General features: G+C 41.6%; 1 protein-coding gene across 3 annotated transcripts; it reads left to right on the plus strand.

Moving 5' to 3' along the window:
- Positions 1-2,988: 2,988 nt before the first annotated feature.
- On the plus strand, positions 2,989-27,846 carry med12 (mediator complex subunit 12). 3 transcript variants are annotated; one of them, XM_069171890.1, is made up of 43 exons: positions 2,989-3,137; positions 4,827-4,931; positions 5,037-5,228; positions 7,465-7,624; positions 7,803-7,978; positions 8,623-8,733; positions 9,079-9,351; positions 9,533-9,679; positions 10,199-10,298; positions 10,388-10,524; positions 10,789-10,920; positions 11,737-11,863; positions 12,068-12,297; positions 12,381-12,440; positions 12,604-12,777; positions 13,369-13,513; positions 14,305-14,423; positions 15,327-15,470; positions 15,587-15,750; positions 16,526-16,657; positions 16,841-17,068; positions 17,155-17,299; positions 17,461-17,581; positions 18,902-19,012; positions 19,126-19,239; positions 19,436-19,572; positions 20,129-20,308; positions 20,606-20,677; positions 20,788-20,951; positions 21,084-21,245; positions 21,442-21,643; positions 21,906-22,015; positions 22,147-22,282; positions 22,830-22,979; positions 23,224-23,592; positions 23,701-23,842; positions 23,950-24,164; positions 24,384-24,458; positions 24,789-25,015; positions 25,211-25,394; positions 25,914-26,228; positions 27,182-27,263; positions 27,395-27,846. In XM_069171890.1, the coding sequence occupies exons 1-43, from the start codon at positions 3,036-3,038 to the stop codon at positions 27,430-27,432; spliced, it is 6,609 nt and encodes a 2,202-aa protein (XP_069027991.1). In that variant the 5' UTR covers positions 2,989-3,035; the 3' UTR covers positions 27,433-27,846. The 3 variants fall into 3 exon arrangements, with proteins under 3 accessions (XP_069027991.1, XP_069027993.1, XP_069027992.1); XM_069171892.1 differs by having other exon boundaries at positions 25,914-26,213; XM_069171891.1 differs by having other exon boundaries at positions 25,917-26,228.
- The last annotated feature ends 65 nt before the right edge of the window (positions 27,847-27,911 follow it).

Below are 27,911 nucleotides of genomic sequence, written 5' to 3' on the forward strand. Positions count from 1 at the left end.
CTTTATCAGTCCACCCCAAAAGTCTAAAGCCCTAATCTCCAAGCTTCAGTGGGGATCTGCTGACGTGCACTTTAATACAGCAAAACAGAGATGTCCCCTTGACTGCATGTCAGCAGATCCCCACTGACAAAAATAACATCTAGAGTGTGCGACATGTCCATCTGGTTGCAGAACCTGCCAGACTTTCTAACCAGCTGTTAACAAACAACATAAATTCCTTAACATGAGAGTAAAAGTTGTTGAAATTCTTAAAGGCACACAGCAGTGAAAGGAAAAGGTGATATGGGTTCTTATTGACAAAACTTAAAGGAACAATGCACAATGCAAAAAACAAAAGAAGAAATGTGTGTGTCTGTGTGTCTGTGTGTGAGAGATTAAAAACTGTATCTGCACTCATCCTATAGTCAGAGCCCCGACTGGTTCTGTATCTGACTGTCAGCAACTCAAAGCCGTACATGTTGGCCAGGGTTCATCTCCTTGACCTCACGTGCTACAACAACATGACATAACCTCTCCTACTGAGTGACAACCTTCTCAGTGACACTGTGATACTTTCTCAATGAAGGGGCCAATGTGAGATGACTTTGTCTTATTGCCCCGGGTGCCCAGATTTCTGTGAAACACCCTCAGTGGTGGAAAGTAACTAAGTGCAAGTACTCAATTTAAGTACAATTTTGAGGTACTTGTAGCCAAGTATTTTCATTTGATGCTACTTTATACTTCCTGTCCGCTTTCAAATGGAAATTCTCCTCCATTAGATTTATTTGACAGCTTAAGTTACTTATAGGATGAAGATTTGCTATAATGGATGATATAACAAGCTTTTAAAATACGACACAAATATTAAATCAGTGTTTTTTGGGGGGGCTTGTGACATCTTACAAAAATCAGTGAATCGTTGGGGTCACATCTCAGATTTCTATAGATAGATAGATAGATAGATAGATAGGTCGGTCCTTGTGACAGCGTGGCTGGATGAGTCTGTTGGAGAAAGTGCTCCGCTGTCCCTGCAGCAGGTGGTGGAGAGGGTGGTCAGGATTATCCAATGTGGATAACAGTTTCCTCAGCGTCCTCCTCTCCACCACCTTTTCCAGGCTGTCCAGTGTGTAGCCGATGATGGAGCCGGCCTTCTTAACCAGTTTGTTAAGTCTGTTGGTGTCACCGGCTCCAATGCTGCTCTTCCAGCAGACTACGGAAAGGTATAGCACATTGGTAACAACAGACTGGTAGAACATCTCCAACATCTCGCTGCACACATTGAAGGATCGAAGTTTCCTCCAGAAAAAGTGTCGACTCATCCCCTTCTTGTAGACAGCGTTGATGTTGGTCTTCCAGTTCAGTCTGTTGTCGATGGAGACACCCAGGTACTCGTACTCTTCCACCATGTCCACCTCCTCTCCCAGAACTCTCAGCTGTTGTGGAGCCGTCGTCTTCCTCCTGAAGTCGACCACCATCTCTCTGGTCTTGGCCACGTTCAGGAGCAGATGATTTCTACCAGCCCACTCCACAAAGTCCTCCACTACTGCCCTGTATTCGTCCTCCCGTCCATCCCTTATACACCCGACCACTGCAGGGTCATCCGAGAACTGCCGCAGATGGCATGACCCCGAGTTGTACTGGAAGTCGGTGGTGTACAAGGTGAACAGGAAGGGAGACAGAACAGTTCCCTGTGGAGCTCCCGTACCACTGACCACCGTATCAGACAGAACACCACCCAGTTGGACAAACTGTGGCCTGCCATTCAGGTAGTCAGTGATCCAGGAGACGGTGGACGTGTCCAACCCCACCACTCGCAGCTTCTCACTCAGCAGCAGTGGTTGGATTGTGTTGAATGCAGGTAGATGAGGGCGTCGTCCACTCCCACATGAGGCTGGTACGCAAATTGCAGAGGGTCCAGTGAAGATTTCACCTGCGGTCTGAGATGGGCTAAGACCAGCCTCTCCAGCGCCTTCATCAAAATGAGGTGGTAACAGCTCCACCATATGAGTGATTTTTCCTTCTAAACATCTCACAGGGTTTCATTTCAACAGATGTTGAAATTATCCTATAGCTAAAAAAAAACCATCCAAGATTAAAGAAAAAGCCCATATTCTGAAAACGAATCTGTGGATCAGAACTTGTTTGCCCAGTAATCATGTCATGACCACAAAGGGGCCAAAGATACTTGTAAAGGAGTATCTTTAAGTAGCCGTGCCGGTATTTTGACTTGGTAAGTAAAGGATCTGAATACTTGTTTCACCACTGAACACCACCACTAAAGACCATTTCTCAAAATCTAATAATCATCTAAGGTGTTATAAAAATAACACTTAAGCTCTTTTTATAAGAGAATATAACCAAAAACGTGTAAATACCAAACCAGCACAATATTAGTGCAGCTTTGACAACATTACATTACATTTTTATCCAAAGCGACTTACAATAAGTGCATTTCAACCATGAGGGTACAAAACCCAGAACAACAAGAATCAAGAAAATAAAATTTCTTCAAGAAAGCCAAATTATAAAGTTCTATCAGTAAGGTTAGGTTAGGTTAGGTAGTTACTTTATTAATCCTCAAGGGGAGTTTTTTTTTTTCCGCTACAGCAGCATACAGGAAGCAATAAGATAATAATAGAATAATAAAAAGCAATAAAATAGCAGTAAAAAAAAAAAAAATTAAATATAAAATGCACAGTATATACAGTATATATCTATATATATTATATACAAACAACCAAGAAACACCACAACGCACAAAAGTGCCATTTTAAGCGCTACGAAAGCTCTACTGTTCAAGGTAAAGTCGGAAGTGGTGTGTTTTTTTTGTTTTTGTTTTGTTTGTTTGTTTTTTTGTTTCATTACAGCTTTATTAGCTTTAATGTCACAACAGTTTTTTGGTGCAGAAATGATTCTCAGCGTAATTCTCCGCGTCTTTTATTTTGAAGTTCAGGGGTTTTGAAGCCGGTGCCGGAAGTGAGTTTTTCGTTGTCGTAGCTCGTTATCGGGCCGCTGAGGGAGGGAGGGAGGAAAAGCCCTGGCTGTGATGCCGCTGGATGATGGCTGCTTTCGGGATCTTAAGTTACGAACACCGGCCACTGAAGCGGCCCCGGCTCGGCCCTCCGGACGTTTATCCTCAAGACCCGAAGCAAAAAGAGGTCAGATACGACGAAAAGAGCTTTTTTTTTTTTTTTTTTTTTTTTTTTTTTTTTTGTGAACGACCTCGAATAATGTTTTTTTTTTTGTTTTTTTTTTTTTAGTGGAGACATTTTTTTTTTTTTTTTTTTTCCCCAGCAAAGAAAGCTGTGCGAGCTAACGCTCGCTAGCACGTCTTTAGCAGACCCATGGAGACGAGTCGGGCCTCGGCAATAACAATGAACTGCACCTTAGTTGTCAGTTCGTGAGCTCGTCGGTTTACTTAAGGAGGAAAAACAAAACAAAAACAAACAAAACAAAACCAGCCGGTTCCGTTTGATACCGGACTTCGCTAAGCTAGCTCGTCGGCTAGCGGATGCTATGCAGTTTAATATTAACCACAACCTGCATTTCGCCTCGTTTGTTTTATTTATTTATTTATTTATTTTTTAATTTATTTTAAAGTACGTGACTGATAATTGTTTGTTAGCTCGGTGTGGTTTTTTTTTGTTTATTTGGTTTTTTTTGATCCGACGAATTAACGGCAGCTAAAACCTGCACAGCTAAAAAAAAAAAAAAAAAAAAAAAAAAAACCTTTCATAACCTACGAACTGTAATTTATACTAATTTGTGTGCTCAGTTGTTTTTTTTTTAAGGTCGGAGTTTGGCCTTGCTGGTGTTTCCTCCTCATCTCGTTTTATTTCGATATAATCTGGTGATGAAAATGTAAAAAAAGAAAGAAAAGTGACTGTTTCACCTTGTGTTGCTGCGCTCCGTCAATCTGATCTCGGATTATCATTTGGTGGCATTTCATCACAATCGTCTCCGACTTCGTCAGCAACATTAAATTATCAGACATTTACTACATTTACTTCATCACAATTTACATTTACTGACTATCCTTTTGAGTTATTTGTACTTTCTTGGGTATTTCAATTGTCTGCCACTATTTGACAGCTTTAGCTCCATTTTCAGATGAAGGTTTTCCACAATGCAGAATATAATATAATTAACTTTTAAAATTACAGCACATAGTTAAAGATTAAACATGTATTTTTTTGTTTCCTCCCTTTTTGGCTTTGGACATTTTTAGTAAAAAAAAAAAAAAATCAGTCAGGGGTCACATGTCGTGACGTGGTTTTTTTATTTCACAACATTTTTCGGTTGATTCTTTTATCTCACCTAAAATCAAACATTAGTAAAAAATAAATATATATACACACATATACACACACATACATATATATATATATATGTATGTATGTATATATATGTATATATATATATCATTGGATATAAAGTAGTTCAAAGTCGCTCCACCTGCAACAGCAACATGCTGCTCACACACTATAAATAATCTAATGATGTCATTTATGATAATATATCAGTCAGAGGGACCTAACCGGTACTTTTGAACTACTTGAGCTCCATTTTGCTGCCAGTACTTATCTACTTCTACTTAAATAGGATTTTTAATGCTTGTCATCGAGTACTTTTGCATTACTATATTGTTACTTTTGTTGGCAAGTGAACGATCTGACTCATTTTTTTTTTCCCACCTCTGCTTATCAAGCACATATCGTGATACTCTCGGACTACTACTCGCTGGTTTGGGATGCGAAATCATGCAAACAACACAAGTAACTTTGCATGAACATTTTAAATTTGTAATGAATATGCACTGAAATGTGTTTTTTTTTTTTTTTTTTCAGGATGAGTTGACTGCACTGAATGTGAAGCAGGGATTCAATAACCAGCCAGCCGTGTCTGGTGATGAACATGGGAGTGCCAAAAATGTCAACTTTAACCCTTCAAAGGTAATGAGATTCTGCCCCATTTGCTTCGAACAATCGTTGATTGTGTGCTGTTGTGTGGCAATTGTTTATTGTTTTCATACCTGTTTCCCCTCGATGCTTTTGCAGATCAGCTCAAACTTCAGCAGCATCATTGCAGAGAAGCTGCGGTACAACACGTTTCCAGATACAGGGAAACGTAAACCGCAGGTCAACCAGAAGGATAATTTCTCGCTCGTCACAGCAAGGTCACAGAGCTCCATCAATAACTGGTTCACGGATTTAGCTGGGACGAAACCTCTGACACAGCTGGCTAAAAAGGTAAGTCGCTATTGAAAGTCACTGAAAGCTCCCCAGACTAAATTCAGTTTTCTTTGTGTTGGTGTAACTGGTAGTATGATCGTTGGAGAAACAAGTCGTCTACTTTGTTTTAAGGGGTCGTGTGGAGGGGGAAAAAAAGGTGCCATATTGGCTATGCTCTGCATGGTTTGGCTGTTTAACCAGTGTAATTCATTCATCATTCTGCTGTGTGTGTGGCTTTTGTTTGTTTGTTTGTCTGTCTGTTTGTTTTTCTGTTTTTATATTGTAGTTCTGCTGATTTCTCCTATATTTACATTTGGAAAACACCGGTATGGATTGTTTTGGGCTGTCGTGTGGGCATTTCTACGAGGAAGGAACTGGAGTCCCTAAAAAAAAAAAAAATAATGATATGTTGCTTTGTAAAAAAGTAAAAGGTCTACATAATTAAACATACAGTCGATGTCAGGCTTAACCAGTTTCCCACCTACATTGACCTATAGTCATATAAATGCACTCTTCTAAGTCTATTTACTTGATGTAGTATAAATATCTGCCAAAGCTTGCTAACATGCTGGACATTATAGCTCTTTAAATCAGCCCTCACCATTGCTAACTATCAGAATGCTAACTTGAGCATGCTACCATACAATCCTGTTCGAATGTAAATCACAGCTGGGCCTAAATACAGTTAAGCCTGACAACGTTCACCTCATGACAAAGTACAGGGAAGGAAAAGTTAGCCATATAGAACAAAGTAGCCCTAAAGGTGACAGAGCTATCTTAAAATAACCTACTTTAATCACTTGCTGTGACAAAGACTTGACCTTTTCCTGCCATTAGTAAAAATGACGTGCGAGCGGAAAAGTTGTCTCTCCATTGTTTTTGCTTTTCTGGCGTATACTGAGCATGACGGCCTCAACGGGCTGCCAGCAGCGCTAACTTGTTTTGTACTTGTGGTATTTTTATAGCTGATACCGAGCCTGATGCAAATTGAATGCAGATACTGCGTATCAGGTCACGTTCACATGAATTGTGCTGCCACTCGTGCGACCCACAGACCTCGCTTTGCTTATTGGTCTGGCTGAACTTGAGAGGCTTTTTCTGCCAGCACCGCCTGGCAACAGATAAAGTGTGGCTGCTCCCAATGAGTACATGATCATTGGGAGAAATTTGTGTGTTGGTGTTGTGAAAGCTGGAGAAAAAGAACAATTGCCTGTAATTGAGTGATTAAATGGTGCCCGAGTTGTGCGAAAAGCTTCTGGATGATTCTCCGACATTAAAAAAAACAAAAAAAAAACAAGAACAATTCAGAAAAGGCAAGTTACGGCAGTGTTTTTTTTAAATGGCCTTATGAAAACGACCTACTTCATGCTGCCGTGTAAATTATTTCTTTTGTTTGTCTTGTTTGGGTGTATCGACGCAATAAACTAAAAAAATGTGTAAGTGGCAACAGCTTTTATTTTTTTTATAACAAGAAAAGCTTTTACAGATTGTCTGTTCAGAGTATTTTTGTTTTCTCAACAATTATTTATCAGTAAATGCTCTTACAAATAATAGCAAATGGATTTTTGAAATTTGGCTGCATCACACTAACTTAAAATTGAGGTTTTTGTCCCTAAATGCGCGAGCCCCTTATCATTTTACAATTACTTTGTAATTTCTTATATACATTGTATCATTCCTGGTTGCATTAGTACGTACGAATTTCCATTGCTTTCAGAAAAGAATAAACTAACTGGATGTATGAAGGACTTTGACAGATAACTCTTCTAGGAGTGTTAGTTTCAGGTTTCTCGTACTTCATTCAGCCTGCAGTTGATGTGACATCAAGAAAACGCAGCACACTAAATCATGGACTGCGTTTGTGCAATATCTCCAGTGCATTCAGTTCAAACAGATCTGGCAATGTTGGAAAACAATCTCGCTAAAATGTTTAGCTCTATTTTAGCAAGTCTTCTGTGTTTACCAAGTAACGTACATGCATGTCCAATACAAACGATTCATTCCATGGTTTTTATGGAGCGTTTTAAGAGTATTTTAGCAAATTGATCCTTGAGTCCGTCAGTCGGAAGGGAAAAAAACTTAATTTCCACTGCTCTTGTTATACTGATCAAAATAATTGGAATACATTACTTTGACCTTTGTGTTTCAGCAGACTCCTGTTTTCTTACCATTTGTGCTATTTTTTTTTTTTTTCGATACATTTTCAGTGTTTCGCTCAACATTACTGACACACATGAAATGTCTTTTGTCACAGGTACCAATCTTAAGCAAAAAGGAGGAGGTTTTTGGATACTTGGCTAAGTACTCAGTCCCTGTCATGCGATCAGCATGGATGATCAAGATGACCTGTGCGTATCACGCAGCTATCACAGAAACTAAAGTCAAGAAGAGGCATGTTATTGATCCTTGTATAGGTAAGCAAATTACACGCCATTTTGTTATTTTTTTTTTGAAGCTGCTTAGAGTCTTGAGTAATCTTTTGTCTAAAAATACATAGCTATGCTCACCTTTCAATAGATTTTGTTCTGCCAGTGGCTTTGAATTTCATTTGTGTGTGTGTGCGCGTGCGTGTGTGTGTTTGTCTTTGTGTAGAATGGACTCAGATCATTACGAAGTATCTTTGGGAGCAGCTCCAAAAGGTGGCTGAGTTCTACAGACAGTTCCCCAGTCAGGGCTGTAGCTCGCCCCTGCCAGCCACCCCTGCTGATGTGGACACGGCCATGAAGCAGTGGGAGTACAACGAGAAGCTGGCCATGTTCATGTTTCAGGTCAGTTTACGCTGAACAGTAACCATTAACACAGAATGTGCTGCCATTGATTTTTTTTTTTTTTTTTTTTTTTTTTTAATGATACACGAGTTCTTGCTGCGCTGAAAATTGTGTTGCGGACATCACGTTACATTTCTACAGACTTATTTTTCAAATTATTGATGTGCTTTAGCTATTAAAGAAGATTTTTTTTTTTATGGGACTTATTACTCATTCTGCGTTGCATTTTTCTGGAATAACATAAAGAGAACAAAACAACAGAGGAGGCCAGTAGCTTTTTATTTTTTTTTTAAAGGATTGATCTCAGCTTGTTTGATAAACAGATCTGTTTGAATCGCGTATCGCCGGGGAAATCTGTGGTATGTTACTACCTGCTTGAGAAATTGTTACATTTGTGTCTTTCAGACAAATTCTGAACAACAAAGTAACATGTTTTGTTTTTTTCTGAGCAACAAATAAAATACTCCCATTAGGTTTGGGGAGAGTTTTTAAGACAAGAACTTAGGGGTTTCTTCAAGATTTAGATCACTGCATATTTCAATCGATGACTCACTAAAGAATCAATTCCAGGCATCCACAGGAAGTACTGTAATCCTTGTGTTCATCTGCTTCATATTAAAATACGCCTGTGTTTGTGTGTTCAGGATGGAATGTTAGACAGACATGAGTTCCTGACGTGGGTGCTGGAGTGTTTTGAGAAGGTCCGACCTGGTGAAGATGAACTTCTCAGACTTCTCCTGCCCCTTTTGCTCCAGGTAGACCCGTCCAGCCATCCACTACCATCTCGGCATCTCAACCGCAGTCTTGCATCAACACTCGTGCACTAACGGGTTACATTTGGGGAGCATGCAGTTCTGATTAGTATTCAAGCAGCTGTACACAATTATGCGCACAAGCTGCTCTGTGTTATGACAGGCTTCTACAGCTGTCTACAGTTTATCATGTTTTGTGTCGTCGTCGTCTGGCTGGCGGTGGTGACCTTTGCTGACAGTGCCCACCGGGACCCACAGCCACTCGTTTTGTTTCTGTTCCAAAAGCTGACTGATGTTAATGGCCACTGAGTGCTGTAGGTAATGCTGTGACTCTCCTCTGTGCCGCAGTACTCGGGGGAATTTGTACAGTCTGCTTACTTGTCGCGAAGACTGGCTTACTTCTGCACACGCCGCCTCAACCTGTTGCTAAGTGACGGGACTCTGGGCCCCAGCACAGGAGGGCACCCAGCCCATGGCATCTTGACACAGCAAGGCAATGCGCTGCCCCCCACACCAACCTCTCAGCCGGCAGGAGGGAACCAGCCACAGACACCCTTCACAGATTTCTACATCTGCCCGCAGCACAGGCCTCTGGTGTTCGGCCTCAGCTGCATGTTACAGGTATTGTATGTTCATCTTGACTGATATACAATCAATAGAATTAGTATGAGGGGTATTTTTCTCTGTGCTTTGAGAGATTGTAAGGTTTTTGAAAACGTAAGATATATGACTCATTCATGGATTTTTTTTTTTTTTTTTTTAACTTTCCCCTGCTGTTTGTGTCTGTCTCTCGTCACATCAGAGCATAGTGTTGTGCTGTCCCAGTGCTCTGGTGTGGCACTACTCTTTAACTGACAGCAGAAACAAGACGGGTTCCCCTCTGGACCTGCTGCCCATCGCCCCCTCCAGCTTGCCAATGCCAGGAGGCAACACTGCCTTCACACAGCAGGTACCTCCATCAGGTTTTTTTTTCTCGTTTTTTTTCTGTCTGTTTATTTTAATATTTATTTGTGTGTGTGCAGCACAAAATCTTCTTGGCTGCTCTTTTATTTGCAATTAAAGTTGTTTTTGTTTACTTCTCCAACAGATAAAAAAAACAAACTGGAAAGCAAGAAAAATATTACAGGAAATCAATAAAGAACAACAAACAGAGCAAAACATATTTGAACGCATAGATGCAGCTAATAGAAGTAAAATATGACAAACAGAAAAACAAAGAATCTCTGAAGTGCCAACAAAGCTTGCCAGTGCAAACTGAACGTATTGGTTTGGATGTACAAGTTAAAAGGAGAGACCTGTCTCCTAATATATGCAGCTGGTGTAACCACACATGAGCACTTTTGATTGTTTAATTACTTCCCACATTAACTGAAGACCTGATTGGTTATCCTACTTGATTTGGGTATTTTTTTTATTTGCCAGATAACAGGATGATTTTTTTTTTCTCTCATTCCTTCTTTCACTGCAGGTTCGTACAAAGTTGCGAGAAATCGAGGAACAAGTTAAGGAGCGAGGCCAGGCGGTGGAGTTCAGGTGGTCATTTGATAAGTGCCAGGAAACCACAGCAGGTAAGAACACTGTTCCTTTATCTCCACAGACCCGAGTTCACAGCTTGTGACAGCAGTTTTAGCTGATGTAATGTGTTATGTGTTGCCAGGGTTCACCATCGGGAGGGTTCTTCACACCCTAGAGGTTTTAGACAACCACAGCTTTGAGAAGTCTGACTTTAACAACTCACTGGATTCCCTGTATAACAGGATATTTGGTTCAGGCCAGAGTAAAGATGGCCACGAGGTAAGCATTGATTCCCATCATCTCCGTTATTGTTGTGCATTAAGCATAAAAAGACGAAATCTTTTCGGTAGGATGTGCTGTCGGTAGTAAAGTTGACCACATTGTTTTTAATTGAACTAAAAAGTGTGTTGAAACGATAGAATTTTGATGCCAACATCAATGCTGAGCTGATGCCAAGTGATTCTGACCGTCAGATTATAAAATGTGGCACCAACAACTGACTATTTTTAGCTGTATTGTCTAACAATGCATCTTTCTGTCCAGATGTCACCTGATGATGATGCGGTGGTGACCTTGCTTTGTGAATGGGCAGTGTGCTGTAAGCGTTCTGGCAGACACAGGGCCATGGTGGTGGCCAAGCTGCTGGAAAAGAGACAGGCTGAAATAGAGGCCGAGGTAAGAGACACGGCAACCTCAACAGGATACTGCCACGTGTCTATACTAACTTTTCCTGGATTTAGTTGTAGTCAACTTCATTACATCTCTTCGCTCAGTGGCAGTAAATGACTTTCAAAAAAATGACTATCTGCTTGAATATCTTTTCTCGCTCAAACTGTTTTACGTAAAGAATTTTGTAAATGCTTTCAGTATTTTATGAGGAAAAAAAGAGAAAAGCTCCAATTTATTATAAATGATGTTTTTACCCCTTAGATCTGGCTTTGGACCTCATGGGTAGGTCTCAGTAACATTCACAAATTTTCGATAGCGGTACAAATACCTTGAGTTTGATACCGATTCCTGAACAATGCTTTTCTTTCTATATAAAATTAACTTTAACAAAAGGAAAATTAAATTAAACAAATATTTAGGTTTCATGCTGTTTAGAGGGGGGAACATATAAGCGAGGATGTTTTCCGTAGTTACAAAACAGAAGACACGTAAACTCCTCACATGTAAGTTATCGCTAGATGGCTGCACACAGAAAAGCCTCCAGTTATTGGAGCACATATAACTCAGGCAGGTATGTAGCCAAAACATAGTTTGAAAAGAGCACAAGTTTTAGTGTATTTTCCTTTCACCCTTAGTGGCATTTTTTACTCTTGGGACGGTCCTACAGATCCAGCATGCCCACACCCCCCCCCCACCCCCACCCCCCACAAAAAAAAAAAAAAAATCAAAATGAACATGCTTAAATAAGGAAGTTTGGAAAAAGGTTTTCTATATTAAGACTGTTTGCTGTGTGTCGTCTGTCTGGTGTGTGTCTGTTTGCAGAGGTGTGGTGAGTCTGAGGTAGTGGATGAGAAGGGCTCTGTGTCATCCGGCTCCCTGTCCGCTGCCACACTACCAGTTTTTCAGGATGTACTGCTGCAGTTCCTTGATACTCAGGCCCCCACACTCAGTGAGTCTATTTTTGTTTTTTCTCTTCATCTCCTGTGGCTGTGATTCTCAAGTGTGTCACATTTGATCTTCGGCTCTCATTGAAGGAACTTTATGGCCTTTTGTCTTTGCCTCTTACTTCATTACGCGCTGCATATTTATTCAAAATGAATTGGCAAGGGAAACCTGCTATTAAATTATTCAAATTGTCCTTTCCCCTTCATAGCGGAGCCGGGGAACGAAAGCGAGCGAGTGGAGTTCTCCAACCTGGTCCTTCTCTTCTGCGAGCTCATCCGTCACGACGTCTTTTCCCACAATATCTACATGTGCACTCTCATTTCCCGCGGTGACCTGGCTTCCGAGTCCCACCTGCCGCGCCCACGATCCCCCAGTGACGAGCCCTCCGATGAATCAGAGCGCAAAGAGCAGGACACAGGCAGCAGTGTCAAGATGGAGGCATGTTGGAGGCATCTGTTGTTATGCAACAAATTAACAGCCTTGTGCAGAAGGGTAACTTGAGGTTATTGTTTGTTCAACAGGATACTGGTCTGTCAGAGTCGATGGAAATCGATCACAACTCCAGTGCTAATTTTGACGAGGTAAAGACACTATATTTTGCCATAATTCATACGTAAATACTGTTTGGAACCAAGTGTCATATTTGCACATTTCTTCTACAGCATGCACCGGTTCTTTCTTGAACATTTTGGCATTTGTAATTTTTTTTCGCTTGAAGTAATTTCAGGGTTTTGTGCCTTGCAGATGTTCTCACCTCCGATGCACTGTGAATCTAAGGGGAGCCCCTCTCCCGAGAAGCCCGCTCCAGAGCAGGACAGCAAGGCCAGCTGTAAGGACAAAGGCCTGGACCCTGCCTTCCCTCAGCTTTATGAGCAGCCCCGCCACATTCAGTATGCCACTCACTTCCCGATCCCTCAGGTGAGAATGCTCACAGCCTGGTTCTCAAAAAGAAATCCCAGAAAAAGGATGGCTTCTGGGTTGGCAAGGCTTCTGCTTATACCAGATTTTGAACTGTAAAGAGGTCCTGAATCATGACATATTCTGAATGACTGAATCTATTGGTTTAAGGAAGAATAAATAGACCGTTATGATTTAACAGAAAATATTCTCCCCTGTATCTCCCCCATTTTCAGAATTGGTTAAATACTGTCTGGAATAATAAAAAATCTGTTAAACATATGAGCCACAACTCTCTGAAATATAGCAAATGATCCCAGGTGGCTCAAAGCAAATATTATTTAAGCAGATTAATTTTAAATAACTAAAATCTAATTTTCCTAATTTTGTGTAGTTTACAGATTTGATTTGCCTTTCCATTATGGTTTAAAACTAAGAATTTGCTCACACTTCTAAAACAATCACACAGAAAGTAAATTTACTCAATTTATTCCTCAAACCTTCTCTTATCTGTTTCATTTTGTTCGTATTGTTCTTGCAATGCTGCTCAGGTTATCGACTGCTTCCAGCAGTTTATGAGGATCCTTTTTGTCTTTTTGTCCTTCTCTTTAGGAGGAAAGTGCCAGTCATGAATGCAACCAGCGCTTAGTGGTCCTCTACGGTGTGGGCAAACTGAGAGATGAGGCGCGACACACCATCAAGAAAATTACCAAAGACATCCTGAAGGTGCTCAACCGCAAAAGCACAGCAGAAACAGGTAACAGACAGGGGTCCTCCATTTTATCATCCTTTCACTGATTTACCTATGTTTTACATGATCTCAGCTGAGGGCATGCAGTTTGTGCGTCAGTCATTTACGCTCTAGGTTTGTCACAGGAAAGATAATGTTTTGCGAGGCAGCCATGTCTAAAGCAGAAGCTCTATCATGTATTGATGTTTGTAAAACATTGCTCACATGAAGGTTAATTGCTGGCTTTCCCACTGTGGACATTCTAGCTGTTATCCTCCTAATAACTCTCCTCTTTGACTACTTTATATTTGTATCCCTTTTCTTCTACCCGTCTTAAAAGAACAAGCGTTTTTTTCCTGCCATTATCAAACCCCCGGGGGGGGGGGGGAAGATCCTCGCTCAATCTTCTTTCTACCCAATTTCTATGCTAATAGCTTTCATCTGTACACAGCCAATTTATCTCGGATATATGTGACCTTATTAAGGTGATTTTAAAGTTTTTTGGAATTATCACTGCGTAGGCTGAGCTGTTTTTGTGCCACATTTCTGCAAGCTCATGATGACCTTCAACTTACAACTGTTTCGCTAAAATGCTAAGTACCCCTTTTCCTTTTCTTTAAAGTGCAGTGTCTTTTGCAGTGAAGCTTCAAATCGAGGAAGGCTGGAAATAAGATAACACACCATTGGCTTAACTAGATTTCATGGCTGGCTTGTTCGGCAGAGTTGAGAGAATACCGCTGACCAGTTATGAGTTGCTGCTTCCTCTCTTACTTTCTTTTTTCTTCTTCTTCTCTCCCTTCTCTTTCCCTTATGCGCAGGAGGTGAGGAAGGACAAAAGAGGAAGAGGAGTAAGCCGGAGGCCTTTCCCACTGCAGAAGATATTTTCTCCAAGTTCCAGCACCTCTCCCACTTTGACCAGCACCAGGTCACCTCCCAGGTTAGACCAGGAAATCCGTCATGTTTTCATGTTTTATTAGTCAGAATACAATTTGAATACAGTACGCACTCAGGTGGCTGTAACCTGAAAACCCAGCAAAACAAAGTCTATTTAAATTTTAGAGAGTGCAGATGGTAATGAAGGCTGCAGTCGATCCTGAGTACAGTACAGTAGATCATAATATGTCTAAAACAATTTACATTTGAACATTTTATTAAGACTTTTAGTTCAGGTACAGCTTACATTTATCTCAGAGTGAAGTCATGGGAAGAATTTTGATTTTTAAAGCCTCAGGAGTCAAAAAGTTATTTTATTCTGTTCAGGGATTTTCAGTTTCATATGTGGGATAACTTTCCAACAGGGTTACAGCTGAGCCTTCGCCCATATTTAGATTAAAGGAATAGTCTTGACATTTTGGGAAAGATGCTCATTAATTTTCTTGCAGATTAAGTTAGGGGTGAGGATTGATACCACTCTCGTGTCTGTTGAATATAAAGCGTTTTATTTTTATTTTCAGAAAGAGCCAGGCTGGCTGTTTCCCCCATCTTCTGGTCATTATGCAAAGCCAAGCTAATCACCCTCAGGCGTCAGCTTCATATTTAATACATCATTCTTCTTTCTTATTCATCATACTCGTCGCTAGAAACTTTAAGCTTTTATTAGTTTAGCCCTTTATTTGTGACTAAGCCAAGTATCCCTGTTAAGCATAATTTGATTTGTATCCCCCACACCTTTTGAATATCGTCAAATAATAACAATCATGTCATTTAATCAGTTATTTTGGTGCAGAAGAGCGATACTTGTTCAAAGTTTTATGACTGCAAGACAAGGTTTGAAATATTAAAATGTCCTTTTGGTTGTTTTTGCACTCATTTTGCCTCTGATGTTCTGTTTCCTGTGCAGGTGTCCAGAAATGTGCTGGAACAGATCACTAGCTTTGCCTTAGGGATGTCTTATCACCTGCCTCTCGTCCAGCACATTCAGTTCATCTTTGACCTCATGGAGTACTCCCTCAACATTAGTGGCCTCATAGACTTTGCTATTCAGGTACTCATCACGACTGTCATCACATTTAAACGCTGGTAAATCTAGATAAATCTCCTCTCTCTTTATTTACCCTCGTTTGTAAAAAAAAAAATCTGTCGACTGTTTGTGTTTTGCAGCTTCTGAATGAGTTGAGTCTGGTGGAAGCCGAGCTGCTGCTGAAGTCCTCCAGCCTGGTGGGCAGCTACACCACCAGCCTGTGTCTGTGTATTGTGGCCGTGCTGAGGAGGTACCACTCCTGCCTCATTCTCAATCCTGAGCAGACGGCACAAGTTTTTGATGGGTAAGTCACTTCACAAGCTTTAATGTTTGTCAGTCGAACTCCTCAAAAAATGCCTACAGACAGTATTTTGTAAATACTTTCTTAGAGTCTGATTGGTGGCTAAAATCTGGGTTTATAGTCATTACTCTTAAATTAACTTTTAGAGGAGTGTTTGCAGGGTTAAGGCTTCATTTACATTTATAGTTAAAGTAGTAAAAAGGATGTTTTTGGTTGTAACAGCAAGCTAAAGAACTGTTGGTGGTTTGCACTTTTCTACAAACTCATTCTACTGACTTTAATTGGATTTTTTTTTTTTTTTTTTTTTTATACCACAGGAAGGCTGACACTGCATTTCATTCTTGAATGCTATGTCCCTAAAATACTTAACCAAAGCCTCTTGATTGCACCTCTAAAGCACAATTATTGCCACAGTACATCTCTCTGTGTTCTTCTGGAAAAACAAGGGTTGCGTGCCGGACAGTTTCTCCAGGAGGTTACTGGTGCCGGCCAGGAACGAGGAACATAAGCTCCCATAAAATGGAAAATTGTTGTTTTTACTCTAGAATATGGTATTAGTGAGCTGGAATATTGGGACATATTTTGACAGGGTATTGGTGCTGATATTGACTTCTTTTTTTTTTTTTAACAATACTCAGCCCTACAGCTGCTCGATTAGGTAGCTCACAGACACGAGAGTTGTATCTTAACTAACTCAGCAACTAAGTGAGCTTTTTTTTTCTTTACTATACCACTGAGGGAGTGTTTTTTTGATTCACGTGTGTAAATGTGTTCACAGGTTGCGCATTGTGGTGAAGTCAGGTGTGAACCCGGCAGACTGTTCCTCCGCTGAGCGCTGCATCTTGGCCTACCTGTACGACCTCTACACCTCCTGCAGTCACCTCAAGAACAAGTTTGGCGAGATCTTTAGGTAAGATGCAAAATCAGCAATTTGAAAAAGAACGCTTTCTGTTGCCACTGCTGTTTTAGTCACTTCTTTCCTCAAATGTTAGCTTGTGGCCCGTGTTTCGCTTAATGTAACCGACAGTTGTGTGTATTTTGTGGTCGTTATCGACGTAAGCCTTAATTTCCGGCTGTCTGTTCTCTATCACAGCGAGTTCTGCTCTAAAGTGAAAAACTCGATCTACTGCAACATCGACCCGTCAGACTCCAACATGCTTTGGGATCCTGTGTTCATGATGGAGGCCATCGCCAACCCCTCAGCCCACAACTTCAACCACTCCATGGTGGGCAAAATCCTCAACGACAGCCCAGCCAACCGCTACAGCTTCGTCTGTAACGTGCTCATGGATGTGTGTGTGGACCACCGAGACCCTGAGAGGTGTGTTATTCTTGCCTCAGACCGCTACATTTGTCTTTCCCTTTGTTGGACTGCTTTTTTCATGTCGTGTAATGTTGTGCTTTCAGGGTGAACGATATCGGGATCTTGTGTGCAGAGCTGACGGCGTATTGCCGCTCCCTGAGTGCCGAGTGGCTTGGCATTCTCAAAGCTCTTTGCTGCTCCTCTAACAATGGCAACTGTGGCTTCAATGATTTGCTGTGTAATGTAGATGTAAGTTCTGCTTTCTTATTTACTCTTTATGTGGCGCTACGTCTCATGAAATGAACAGTTCTTATCCATTCTTCTCAAATATTGCTGTACTCTTACGTACCTTTCAATTTTTTGTTTTGTTTCCAAGTCACTATCTGACTGTTTTTTCTCGTGTCCCTCAGGTTAGTGATTTGTCCTTCCATGATTCCCTGGCAACCTTCGTAGCCATTCTCATTGCCAGACAGTGTTTGCTCCTTGAAGACCTGGTTCGCTGTGTGGCCATTCCTTCCCTCCTCAATGCAGGTAAGAGTTATTTATTCCCAAGCATCCCACTTAAATCAAATCTGTGCACATTGTCAGCTCATTCTTGAAATCAATTATTCCCAACCTTTTAATATCTGATGCTCATAGCCCTGTTAGATGAACTAAAGTACCCCTTGGTTAGCTTGGTCAAGTTTACGTTCAAACAGTTACCACTTTAATAGACAGAAGCTGGAGATTTCATCCATTTATTTAAAACTTGTTCTCAATGTCAACATTTTCTCAATTCTTGAGAACTAACTATTTCAACCATTAATCCATTCCTTTTCACAATTTCTTCCATCTGTTTGTGTATTACTTTTAGTTATCTTAATTCTTTGTCAATCCATCACATTTAACTGTGAATTTGAGCCATTTATTAATTGTGCTTTCCCTCATTTTCACCATTTATTTCTTCGACTTGCCTATTTTAACCTCTTATCCTTTACATTTATATTTCAAAAGTTTATTTTTACCAAACTATTTAACTCTGTATTCAGACTTCTCTGCTGGTTTACTGGTTTAACCACTTTACTTTTCACACATATGATGTTCAGATGTTACAGCCGACATCAGTATGTGGATGTATATTTATATAATCAAATAACAATTAATGTTTTTTATATTCTATTTTTCCAAGTGCCCTTAAGTGGGAGTCACTTCTTTAAATATCCTTTAAATTAGGTGTATTTGTCCATAAAAGCCAATAAATTTCTCCTGTGTGATACAGCTTTATGTGGGTTTTCCATATCACGCCCTCTTCCAAGCATCTATACTTAATCCCACAGGCACTAGGCATTCTATAAATGAGTAAGCAGTGCATCGCAGCTCGCCTCATTTGAGGGAATATCCAGCTCTATAATGCATTACTTCTATCAGAGAGGAGAGTAAACGTGATGCATTTAATCTGGGTCCGTGAAACCTCCGTGCGGTTTGTGCTTTCACCAGAAAAGTGCCTCTCTCTCTCCCCACTGTTAATCTTTTTTCTTCCAGCGTGGAGACAAAGCTTCATTCAGCCATGCTGTTTGGTGGGTTTGGCTCATCTTATAACCCTACTACACATGCCAAATGCCAACAGCTCTCACTTGTGCTAAATGCTTTGTTCTGACTCCCTCAGTCACGACAACAGCTCTATGAAAATTCCACTTCATCCTGCCTGATGAGAAGTCTATCTAGGACAAGGTTTAAATTTAGATGTGGGACTTTGATGTAGTGAATTGTGCGGCCTATCCAAAAAAAAACCCAACAACCTGTGAACCTCTCTAATGCGATGTGAAGAAAGTCAACGCTAATGAATGCACATGTTTCTGATCTTAACTTCAGCCTGCAGTGAGCAAGACTCTGAGCCGGGAGCCAGACTCACCTGCCGAATTCTGTTGCATCTTTTCAAGACGCCGCAGCGCAACCCCGTCCCCCAAGATGGAGTGAAGTCAGGTAGTGAATACTACCAGAAACTTATTTTTTTTTACCATTGTTTTAACATACTTTTGATGTTATCGGATTGTCAGTGTATTTTTTGGTCTTATACCCGTGTCATGACTTTGCAGACAAATCCTCTGTCGGTATCCGTTCGTCTTGTGATCGCCACCTTCTTGCTGCTTCTCAGAACAGCATCGTTGTTGGAGCAGTATTTGCTGTCCTCAAAGCTGTGTTTATGCTCGGTAGGAATGTTTGGATTGCTGTTATATAATGAAATGTAATATCACAACACATCATCTTAAATTTCCGACGTAACCATGATCGGGAAGGTTGTAAACACTTCACTGTCATGTGTATGGGATTAAAGTAGATAATTCATCAGAATTACTGGTTCTGATTTCACTGGTCAGTTTAATCAGTTCCTTTATGTTGTTTTAGGCGACGCTGAGCTCAGAGGCTCTGGACTGTCACACCCCGCTGGCCTCGACGACATATCTGAGGGACGCAGCGTTTCCATTGAAACGGCCAGCTTGGATGTATACGCCAAATATGTGCTGAAGACGATCTGCCAGCAGGTGAGGCTGTAACTTGAAACGGGGTGAATGTATGAAAGCAATACAAAATTGACAATCACAGCTCACAGGTGGTGTGAAATGTAAAAGTAGAAAATGAATCAATGAAAATGGCTTTCTACCGTGAACTCGCGTACAAACAATGAACTTTCTATTTTTGCTTTCCTGAGCTACTTGTATATACAAGCCGAATGTGTATAAAAAGCATGAACGAGATAATTTTTCCGCACCAGATGTCACTTATGTCACATAGTTATGAAGGCCAGAAAGAAAGCTGGCAGTCGCTCTGAGGTCTGGACATGCCCTGAGGCCTCGTGAGAATTCAAACACATTTTCTTCTCAGCGTGGCTCTGGCATGTGCAGTTCTATTCCTGAGAAATGACACATTGCCCTGTTTTCATTACCACCCAACCAGCTGTAGTCAAGCTTATTTTGCACGACTGACTTTACCCTGATACTTGAATTTAAGCTTGAGCATCCCTGATTGGTCACATTTCCATTTTAGCCACTTTTTTTTTTTCTTCTTGCCCTGCTTCTACTGTCTTGTTGTGTCTGGCAGGAATGGGTTGGAGAACGCTGTCTGAAGTCTCTGTCTGAGGACAGCAGCGCCCTCCAGGACCCGGTGCTGGTGAACATTCAGGCCCAGCGGCTGCTGCAGCTCATTTGCTACCCTCACCGCCAGCTGGACACGGATGACGGTGACAACCCTCAGAGGCAGCGTATCAAACGCATCCTTCAGGTAGAGAGAAAATACAAACTGGTGTATTGTAACTGTCTGAGTCATCTATTTTTGAGTGTTTGTGGCTCAGATGACAAATTTAATTTAGTCCACATAAGCTGCTGCTGGGTTGTGTTTCTGAAATTGGAACTGTGGGCTTTTGCTGCCCTCCCCTGGCTAAATGAGAGGTTGAAAACATGTATTACAAATACCATGCACGTGCCTAACTGCCAAGTTTTGACAGTTTCTAAATATCAAATGCCAAAAATGTAAAAAAAAAAAAAAAAAAAAGTAAAAGTAATTTTGTCTTTGGTGTAGAATATGGACCAATGGACAATGAGACAGTCGTCTCTGGAGCTACAGCTGATGATCAAACAGAGCACAAACAATGTAAGTGTTACGGTTGTTGACATATCAAATATTTCACATGTAGAAGAATTACAAGTGTGTAGTTTTTGGTGTCCAACATATCAGATTGCGTCTTCTTTATTTTCCTTTAGGAGCTCTACTCTCTCTTGGAGAACATAGCAAAGGCCACCATAGAGGTGTTTCAGAAATCAGCTGAGATGAACTCCAGTAACCCCTCAGGGAATGGGGCAGCAGTCCAAGGGTGCTCCGCATCCAATAACAACAGCACCACAAGCAAGATGAAACCCATTTTAAGGTGCGTTTCTCCGTTGGGGTCTCCTTGAAAATATGTTTCTTTGCTTAAACTCTGCAGTTAAGGTGATAATGTTGAGTCATGCACCCAGATTTGAATTCAGTGATGCCAAACTACTTGCGCTCTGATCTGCAGCTCATCAGAGCGATCAGGTGTTTGGCTGGTGGCTCCGTTGATAGCCAAGCTGCCCACCTCGGTTCAAGGCCACGTGTTGAAGGCAGCGGGAGAAGAGCTGGAGAAAGGACAGCACCTCGGCTCTTCCTCACGTAAAGAGAGAGACAGGCAGAAACAGAAAAGGTATGTGGTAAACTTGGGTTTCTTTGATACTAGGAACAGTTACATTTCATTATTCTGGTAGTACTACAAGGACTCTATAGCTGGAAGGACATTTTTAATTTAATTTTGTGCCAATCTCACAGGTTGTGGAAACTACAAAATCTCAATCTGAACATGAGTTCTTCTTTACCAATTTAAATTTGTTTTCCCTCTGCAGTATGTCTCTGCTGAGCCAGCAGCCGTTCCTGTCTCTGGTGCTGACCTGCTTGAAGGGGCAGGATGAACAGAGGGAAGGCCTTCTCACCTCCCTCTACAGCCAAGTGCAGCAGATTGTCACCAACTGGAGAGAAGACCAGTACCAGGATGACTGCAAGGCAAAGCAACTGATGCACGAGGCTCTGAAACTACGACTCAATCTTGTGAGCGCTTCTTGTAAACCAGCTTTGTAGTAAAGCAACTCCAGCATTTTATTGATTAAATCAGATTATAAAAAGCTCCACCTTATTTTGTACCCTTTTATGGGTTGAAGCTCTGCATGCTGTAGCTTATAGCAGAGAACCGGGCCTCTTAACTCGATACCAAAATATTTCACAAAAAAACCCTTGACGACTCTACTATTTTAAATCGAGCACCTGGTTTGGTTCAACATATTTTGAGCACTATTTGTTCCTCTCCTAAAAGGTTGGTGGCATGTTTGACACGGTGCAGCGCAGCACCCAGCAGACCACTGAGTGGGCTGTACTACTCCTCGACATCATCAGCAGCGGCACAGTGGACATGCAGTCCAATAAGTGAGTGTGAAAACCCCTTTCCAAAGTGCAATCCACACATTATTCCTCTATCGGCACACTCTGTAATTATCATGAAACGCAAATTCAGTCACTTGATCTGCCAGCCTCTAATGTTTGCTCCTCTCCAACAGTGAGCTCTTCACAACAGTGTTGGACATGTTGAGTGTGCTGATTAACGGCACACTGGCTGCTGACATGTCCAGCATCTCTCAGGGCAGCATGGAGGAGAATAAGAGAGCCTACATGAACCTGGTCAAGAAGCTCAGGGTAAGAACCCTGCATCCTTCTCACCTATAGCCAGGAGTCTGTAGATATGCTGCTGATTTTAGGATGTATTATTATTTCTGTATGCTTTTAATGACCGCTACATCTGCCGTTTTATGTTGCTTTGTGGTGCTTCAAGTCATGTACCACTTGCTTTTTATTCATCTTCTCTTTGAAGTCATAAAAGGGGAAAGAAAAACACAAGAGTAAAAGTCAAAGCATCACCAGAAAATAACCTTTGTACAATAGATAGAATCCGCGTACCAAAATAGTCTCGCAAAACTTGTGTTCAGACTAGAAGCGACTAACCACAAGACTCGGGGAGACAAAAGTGAAGCGATTGCGCGGTCTTCTTGTGTGCAGAAGGCTTGTATACTTGCAAAAATAAAGGTCAAGGTTAATTGTAGCTACGTGTCTCGTTTAGTTGATTGTTTTTTTTATGTGCGGGCAGGTTTGTATTGTAGAAGTTAGGCACAAAAACTTGACTTTGTCCTTGTAAAGACACACTCTTGTTAATAACTACATTTTTCCATCTGTTGCACTCCCACAGAAAGAGCTTGGAGATCGTCAGTCAGAAAGTTTGGAAAAGGTTCGCCAGCTTCTGCCGCTGCCCAAGCAAACCCGTGATGTCATAACCTGTGAGCCTCAGGGCTCGCTCATAGACACCAAAGGCAACAAGATCGCCGGCTTTGAGAAGGAGGTAAACAATTTGTCCCTTGCTCACTTTCCTTCACTTCTGCAGGCAAAGTTAAATGTGGAGTTTTACAGTTGCTGGAAACGCACAAAATAGACAGTTTTCCACAATATGCATACTCGTACGTAGAAGAGACTCGAGGGAGAAAAAGGTACGGATTTTAAAGTAAAAGAAGTACTGCCTGGGTCATATACTAACCTATATGTTAGAAGCTGATTTTGAGTTGACTGTTGTGTCTTTGTTCCATCAGGGACTTCAAGTGTCAACCAAACAGAAGATTTCTCCATGGGATGTCTTTGAGGGTCTGAAGCACTCCGCCCCTCTCTCCTGGGGTTGGTTTGGCACCGTGCGCGTGGACCGCAAGGTCACTAAATTTGAGGAGCAGCAGCGTTTCCTGCTTTACCACACTCACCTGAAACCCAAACCTCGCAGCTATTACCTGGAGCCGCTCCCGTTGCCCCCTGAAGAAGAGGAGCCTCTGACACCCGTCTCCCAGGAGCCAGAGAAGAAGATGATGGAGGCAGTGAAGCCAGAAAAGAATGTGCCCACTGTGCCCGCCGACACAAACAAGAAGAAACCCAACAAGAAGAAGAAACCTTCATCTACTAAGACAGTAGAGGTCTATTGTCTCTCCAGTTTATGCTTTTAGAATAATTCGATTTTCCTGACAGGCATATTTTATACATAGATTTCCAGATTTAGAGAGTAATTGATTTTTCCTCTGTAGGACTATGTGAACCGTACACCAGGCGCTGTCAGCTATGGGACTAATATGCCACCAGAGCTGATGCAGAACCCCACATATGGCAGGCTACCTTACAACCAACAGACCATGGGGATGTACACACAGAACCAGCCTCTACCTCCAGGTCAGTGCCCAGAATACTCTCATCATTATTGCACACTCTGGTTTGGCACACATCAAGAACTTCTCTGGCTGAAACATGAATATCTTGTTCTGTTATTTTTCCCACAGGAGGTCCAGGTTTAGAACCTCCACACAGACCTGTCCGCAACCCACAGATGAACAAAATGATGGTCACTCGGCCCAGCTACTCAGGCATGGTGCCTGGGATGCAAGGAAACATGCCCGGTATGATAGGAATGGACAAACAATACCAAATGGGTTATAAGCCACAGGCGACCATGCCACAGGGCCAGATACTGCGACAGCAGCTACATGCCAGGCTGGTGAGTTCATCCACACTGACAGGTCGAGCAACACCTCCAGTCAAGTAGAGCTGAGGAAAAGTAGTAATCTGGAGCAGAATGAGGATAGTTTAATGTTAGGTTATTTTTTTTTTTTTACTTTAGTGTCTGCTTAAACTCAGAACTATGAATCCTCTTTTACTTCTGCTAAGAGGACATTGAATCTTTGCTTTTCGCTGTCTTCGTCATTTCTTATTTCAGAATCAGAGCATGATGGGGCAGCAGATCAGGCAGATAACACCTAACCAACCGTACACTTCAATGCAGGCATCTCAGGTAAGTCGTTTTGTTTCTCTTCTTTTCATTCATCTAGAAGTGCATTTGTTAGCTGACACATTAATCCTCAGGGAATATATAATCGGACACCTTGATTTATACACGCTCATGCTGGGGGATTTTAAAACGTTGTTTACTTGTGTGAACGGGATGCCAGCATTGTCAGATCATTTTCTAAATATCTGCTATACAACTGCCGCTGTATGTACTAGCTCATGTGCGCTTTCCTGCTCTTTAGTTTGGCTTCACTACATCAATACACTTGGAAATAAATCGATCACGGTCCTCCTCTGACTTAGTTTTAATTATCACTATTGTCTGTTTGTTCAGAACATATCTCAGGGCTATACCACATACGGATCACACATGGGCATGCAGCAGCACCTGCCCCAAAGTGGTATAGTTCCTTCCTCCTATGGGAACCAAAATTTCCAGGGCACCCATCCTGGAGCCAACCCGGCTGTGGTGGATCCTCTTCGGCAAATGCAGCAGAGGCCGAGTGGTTACGTTCACCAGCAGGCTCCAGGCTACGCACACAATATGCAGAACACACAGAGGTCAGTGTTTTGTTGCAAGGAAGGCTGCGGCTTTGTCAGCTGTTAAGTAACGCTGAAATCTCATAATAAAGTAGGCTGACTGTGTTCTTCTAACTTTTGCAGGGTTTGAAATTGCACTGCAAGCTTTTGGCCTGGACGTTATGCTCGCTACGTTACTGCCGGTCCTCATTTTTCGTCTTGTTTTGTACACCTCAGGTTTGCCCACCAGCCCCTCCAGCAGAATCCCATCATGCACGGTGGTCTCAGTCATATAGGAGGCCAGGGTGTCCATCCAGGCTTGAGGCCCAATCAGATGTTGGCAGAGCAACAACAACAGCAACAGCAGCAGCAAGCGGCACAGCAGCAGCAGCAGTACCTCAGACAACAACAAGCACTCAGAGTACGTCACTGATCATTCATTTATCCAGGGGTTCTTTGACTTTGTTATCAGTAACTTCAAGTAAAAAGGAGGCTTTCTCAAAGTGTCTTTTCCTTGAAGGCACAAAAAGAGGTTATTCTAATACGTAATCAATATTTGGACAACTGAAGTCAGGTTGGTAAACATGATTACATGAGTACTGGAAATTCAAGTACGATCCTGTTTGGAACTCCTAGTGGATGAAGTTTCTTTGCTCTCTTCCTTGCTGCCATTGTTAATGCTTTGTAAATTGCAGAGTGAAGGTAAAGGATGAGGGTAAGTGATGTGAATTTGCAGAGCCAATGCAAAACTAAGAGTGCCTCAAAGGGCCAGGCGGGTATAAGCACCACCCCCTTTACGATTGAGTCCAGTCTTCGGGAGGCGAGGGGGCATCAAACTGAGGAACTATCTCTTAAGCGCTTATAGTACAATTCTGAATTCAAAATGTTTGAAGTATTCATGTCTTTAACTTTGTTTGTTATTTCAACATTTCCACAACAGCAGCAGGCCCAACAACAACAGCAACAACAACAGCAGCAACAACAACAGCAACAACAACAGCAGCAACAACAGCAGCAACAACAACAGCAGCAACAACAGCAGCAACAACAACAGCAACAGCAACAACAACAGCAGCAACAACAACAGCAGCAGCAGCAGCAGCAGGTCCAACCGCAGCAGGTTCCTCCCCAACAACAAGTTCCACAGCAGCAACAGCAGCAGGTGTCTGCGGTGCCTCCACCAGGCCAGGGACAGAACCAGGGCCTGAGCATGCAGCCGCTGCCCCCCCAGCAACCCATGGTAGGATCAGTGCAGGTGATGTCCGCCTTCAGTCGTAGTTGTTTGCAGGATGTACTGTTTATATGAGGAGGCGTGAGTGTGTTTGGAGAAGCAACGTCTTTGCACAAAGTGCTTTGTATGACAATATGTGGCTGGAGATAAACCGAACGATCAAACGTTCCTTTTATGGATTGAGGAAATGTTCCTTTTCCCCCCCCCTGCTAAATAACTGATTTAAACAGCCGTTGCAGGGTTTTCACAGAATAGCAGGGTCCACTTGGGTTTGTTGATTTTAATCTGGCCGAGGGAAGTGTGTATGCTTTCCAGGAGAAGATCACGACAGTAGTTTTGCACGCTTTACCCACTGACTTCCATGATTGAAGCTCCTTAAGCTTGAGTTTTAGAGAGTCACAGGATTCCATACAATTTAGTGTGATATGGAAATCTACAACAACAAACTAAACAACAATGACCAAATATTACATTTTTTTCTAAATTACACTGGTCATTGGAAACTCCTCGTTGGCGCATTTCAAGGATTCAAACACCCAAGGTGTCAGCTGCTAGTTTGGCTACCTTTTTAATCTAACATCATAATTCATCTTGTAATTTTCAGCATTTATCTCTCTCTTCTGAGTTTGATTTGTCTTTAATAATTGGTCACCACCTCTCAAATTCAGGACATTGGTGCATCTTAAAAGGCACCACTATAGGTTTTTAATATTCAATTGAAACATGCATAAATACTAAAACAGATCCAGATTTATAAAAACAAAGGAAAATAAGTTTTCAATTTGGTTGATTGCTTACTTTTAATAAGCATGCAATCTTTTGGATTTGAATTCATTTTAGGATCTAAATGCTTCTTGTGTGCTTGTTGCTGAATGATTAGCAATGTGAGGTGTGTGCCGCAAGAACCTGCAAATCACCAATTCCATAGAAATCTTTGAAATTGCTCTAATTATTGTGCGTGCTTATCTCCATCTTAGTTCCCACGACAGGGAATGCAGCAGACTCAGCAGCAGCAGCAGACTGCAGCTCTGGTCAGGCAGCTGCAACAACAACTTTCAAGTAAGTCAAAAACGTCTTCAGTGGATTCTTTTTTTTTTGTGTGTCATTTTCCAGTGTGTGTTTTTATTGTTGTTGTTTTCAGATTCCATGTTTAAAATGAACATTTCCCCCTTTTTTTTTTTTTTTTCCAGATACACAACCTGGACAGGGCACCAATTCATATTACTGATCATGCTTGTTTATAGTAATACGCGGAGAATAGGCCCTCATTTTGTGGAAGGGGGGCCCCGGCTCTGTAGATTGGCAAATGAATGTGTCCAGTCCCGTGAAGGCGTTTGGGAGGGGGAAGACTGTTCAAGGCACAAAGGACCACCAAACAGATGAACCAAATCCCTGCTTGATCACCGAGGCAACGATCAGAGTATATCTAGACTTTTGTTGTGTAATTATGGATTATCAATGGAGGGATCCTGATCTGAAGTAAACACATTATGGTTAATGATGGAAAAGTCTATGTAAAAAAAAAAAAAAAAAAAGAAAAAAAAATACCACAAATTATGAAGATAATGCAATTTTTTATTTTATTTCAATTTGTACAATTTTTTTCAGTTTTGTGTATTTCTCATTAAAAAAAATCATGTCAGTTTTTTTATGTCTTGTACTTGTGTTGACTGCCGGCACAGAGTGTTTAAAACCTGTCGGTGTAAG

The sequence above is a fragment of the Embiotoca jacksoni genome, unplaced genomic scaffold (assembly GCF_022577435.1).
Source record: "Embiotoca jacksoni isolate LCO1_2020_lvr unplaced genomic scaffold, fEmbJac1.0.p SCAF_5, whole genome shotgun sequence".
NCBI classification, from domain to species: domain Eukaryota; kingdom Metazoa; phylum Chordata; class Actinopteri; family Embiotocidae; genus Embiotoca; species Embiotoca jacksoni.

What these genes read in the sequence shown, in the direction of transcription:
- med12 (XM_069171890.1), top strand. Translation starts at nt 3,036, where the DNA reads ATGATGGCTGCTTTCGGGATCTTAAGTTACGAACACCGGCCACTGAAG. An exon ending in AGCACCAGGTCACCTCCCAG is followed by an intron (nt 14,424 to 15,326) that starts GTTAGACCAGGA and finishes TTTCCTGTGCAG; the next exon opens with GTGTCCAGAAATGTGCTGGA. An exon ending in GTATCAAACGCATCCTTCAG is followed by an intron (nt 20,309 to 20,605) that starts GTAGAGAGAAAA and finishes TCTTTGGTGTAG; the next exon opens with AATATGGACCAATGGACAAT.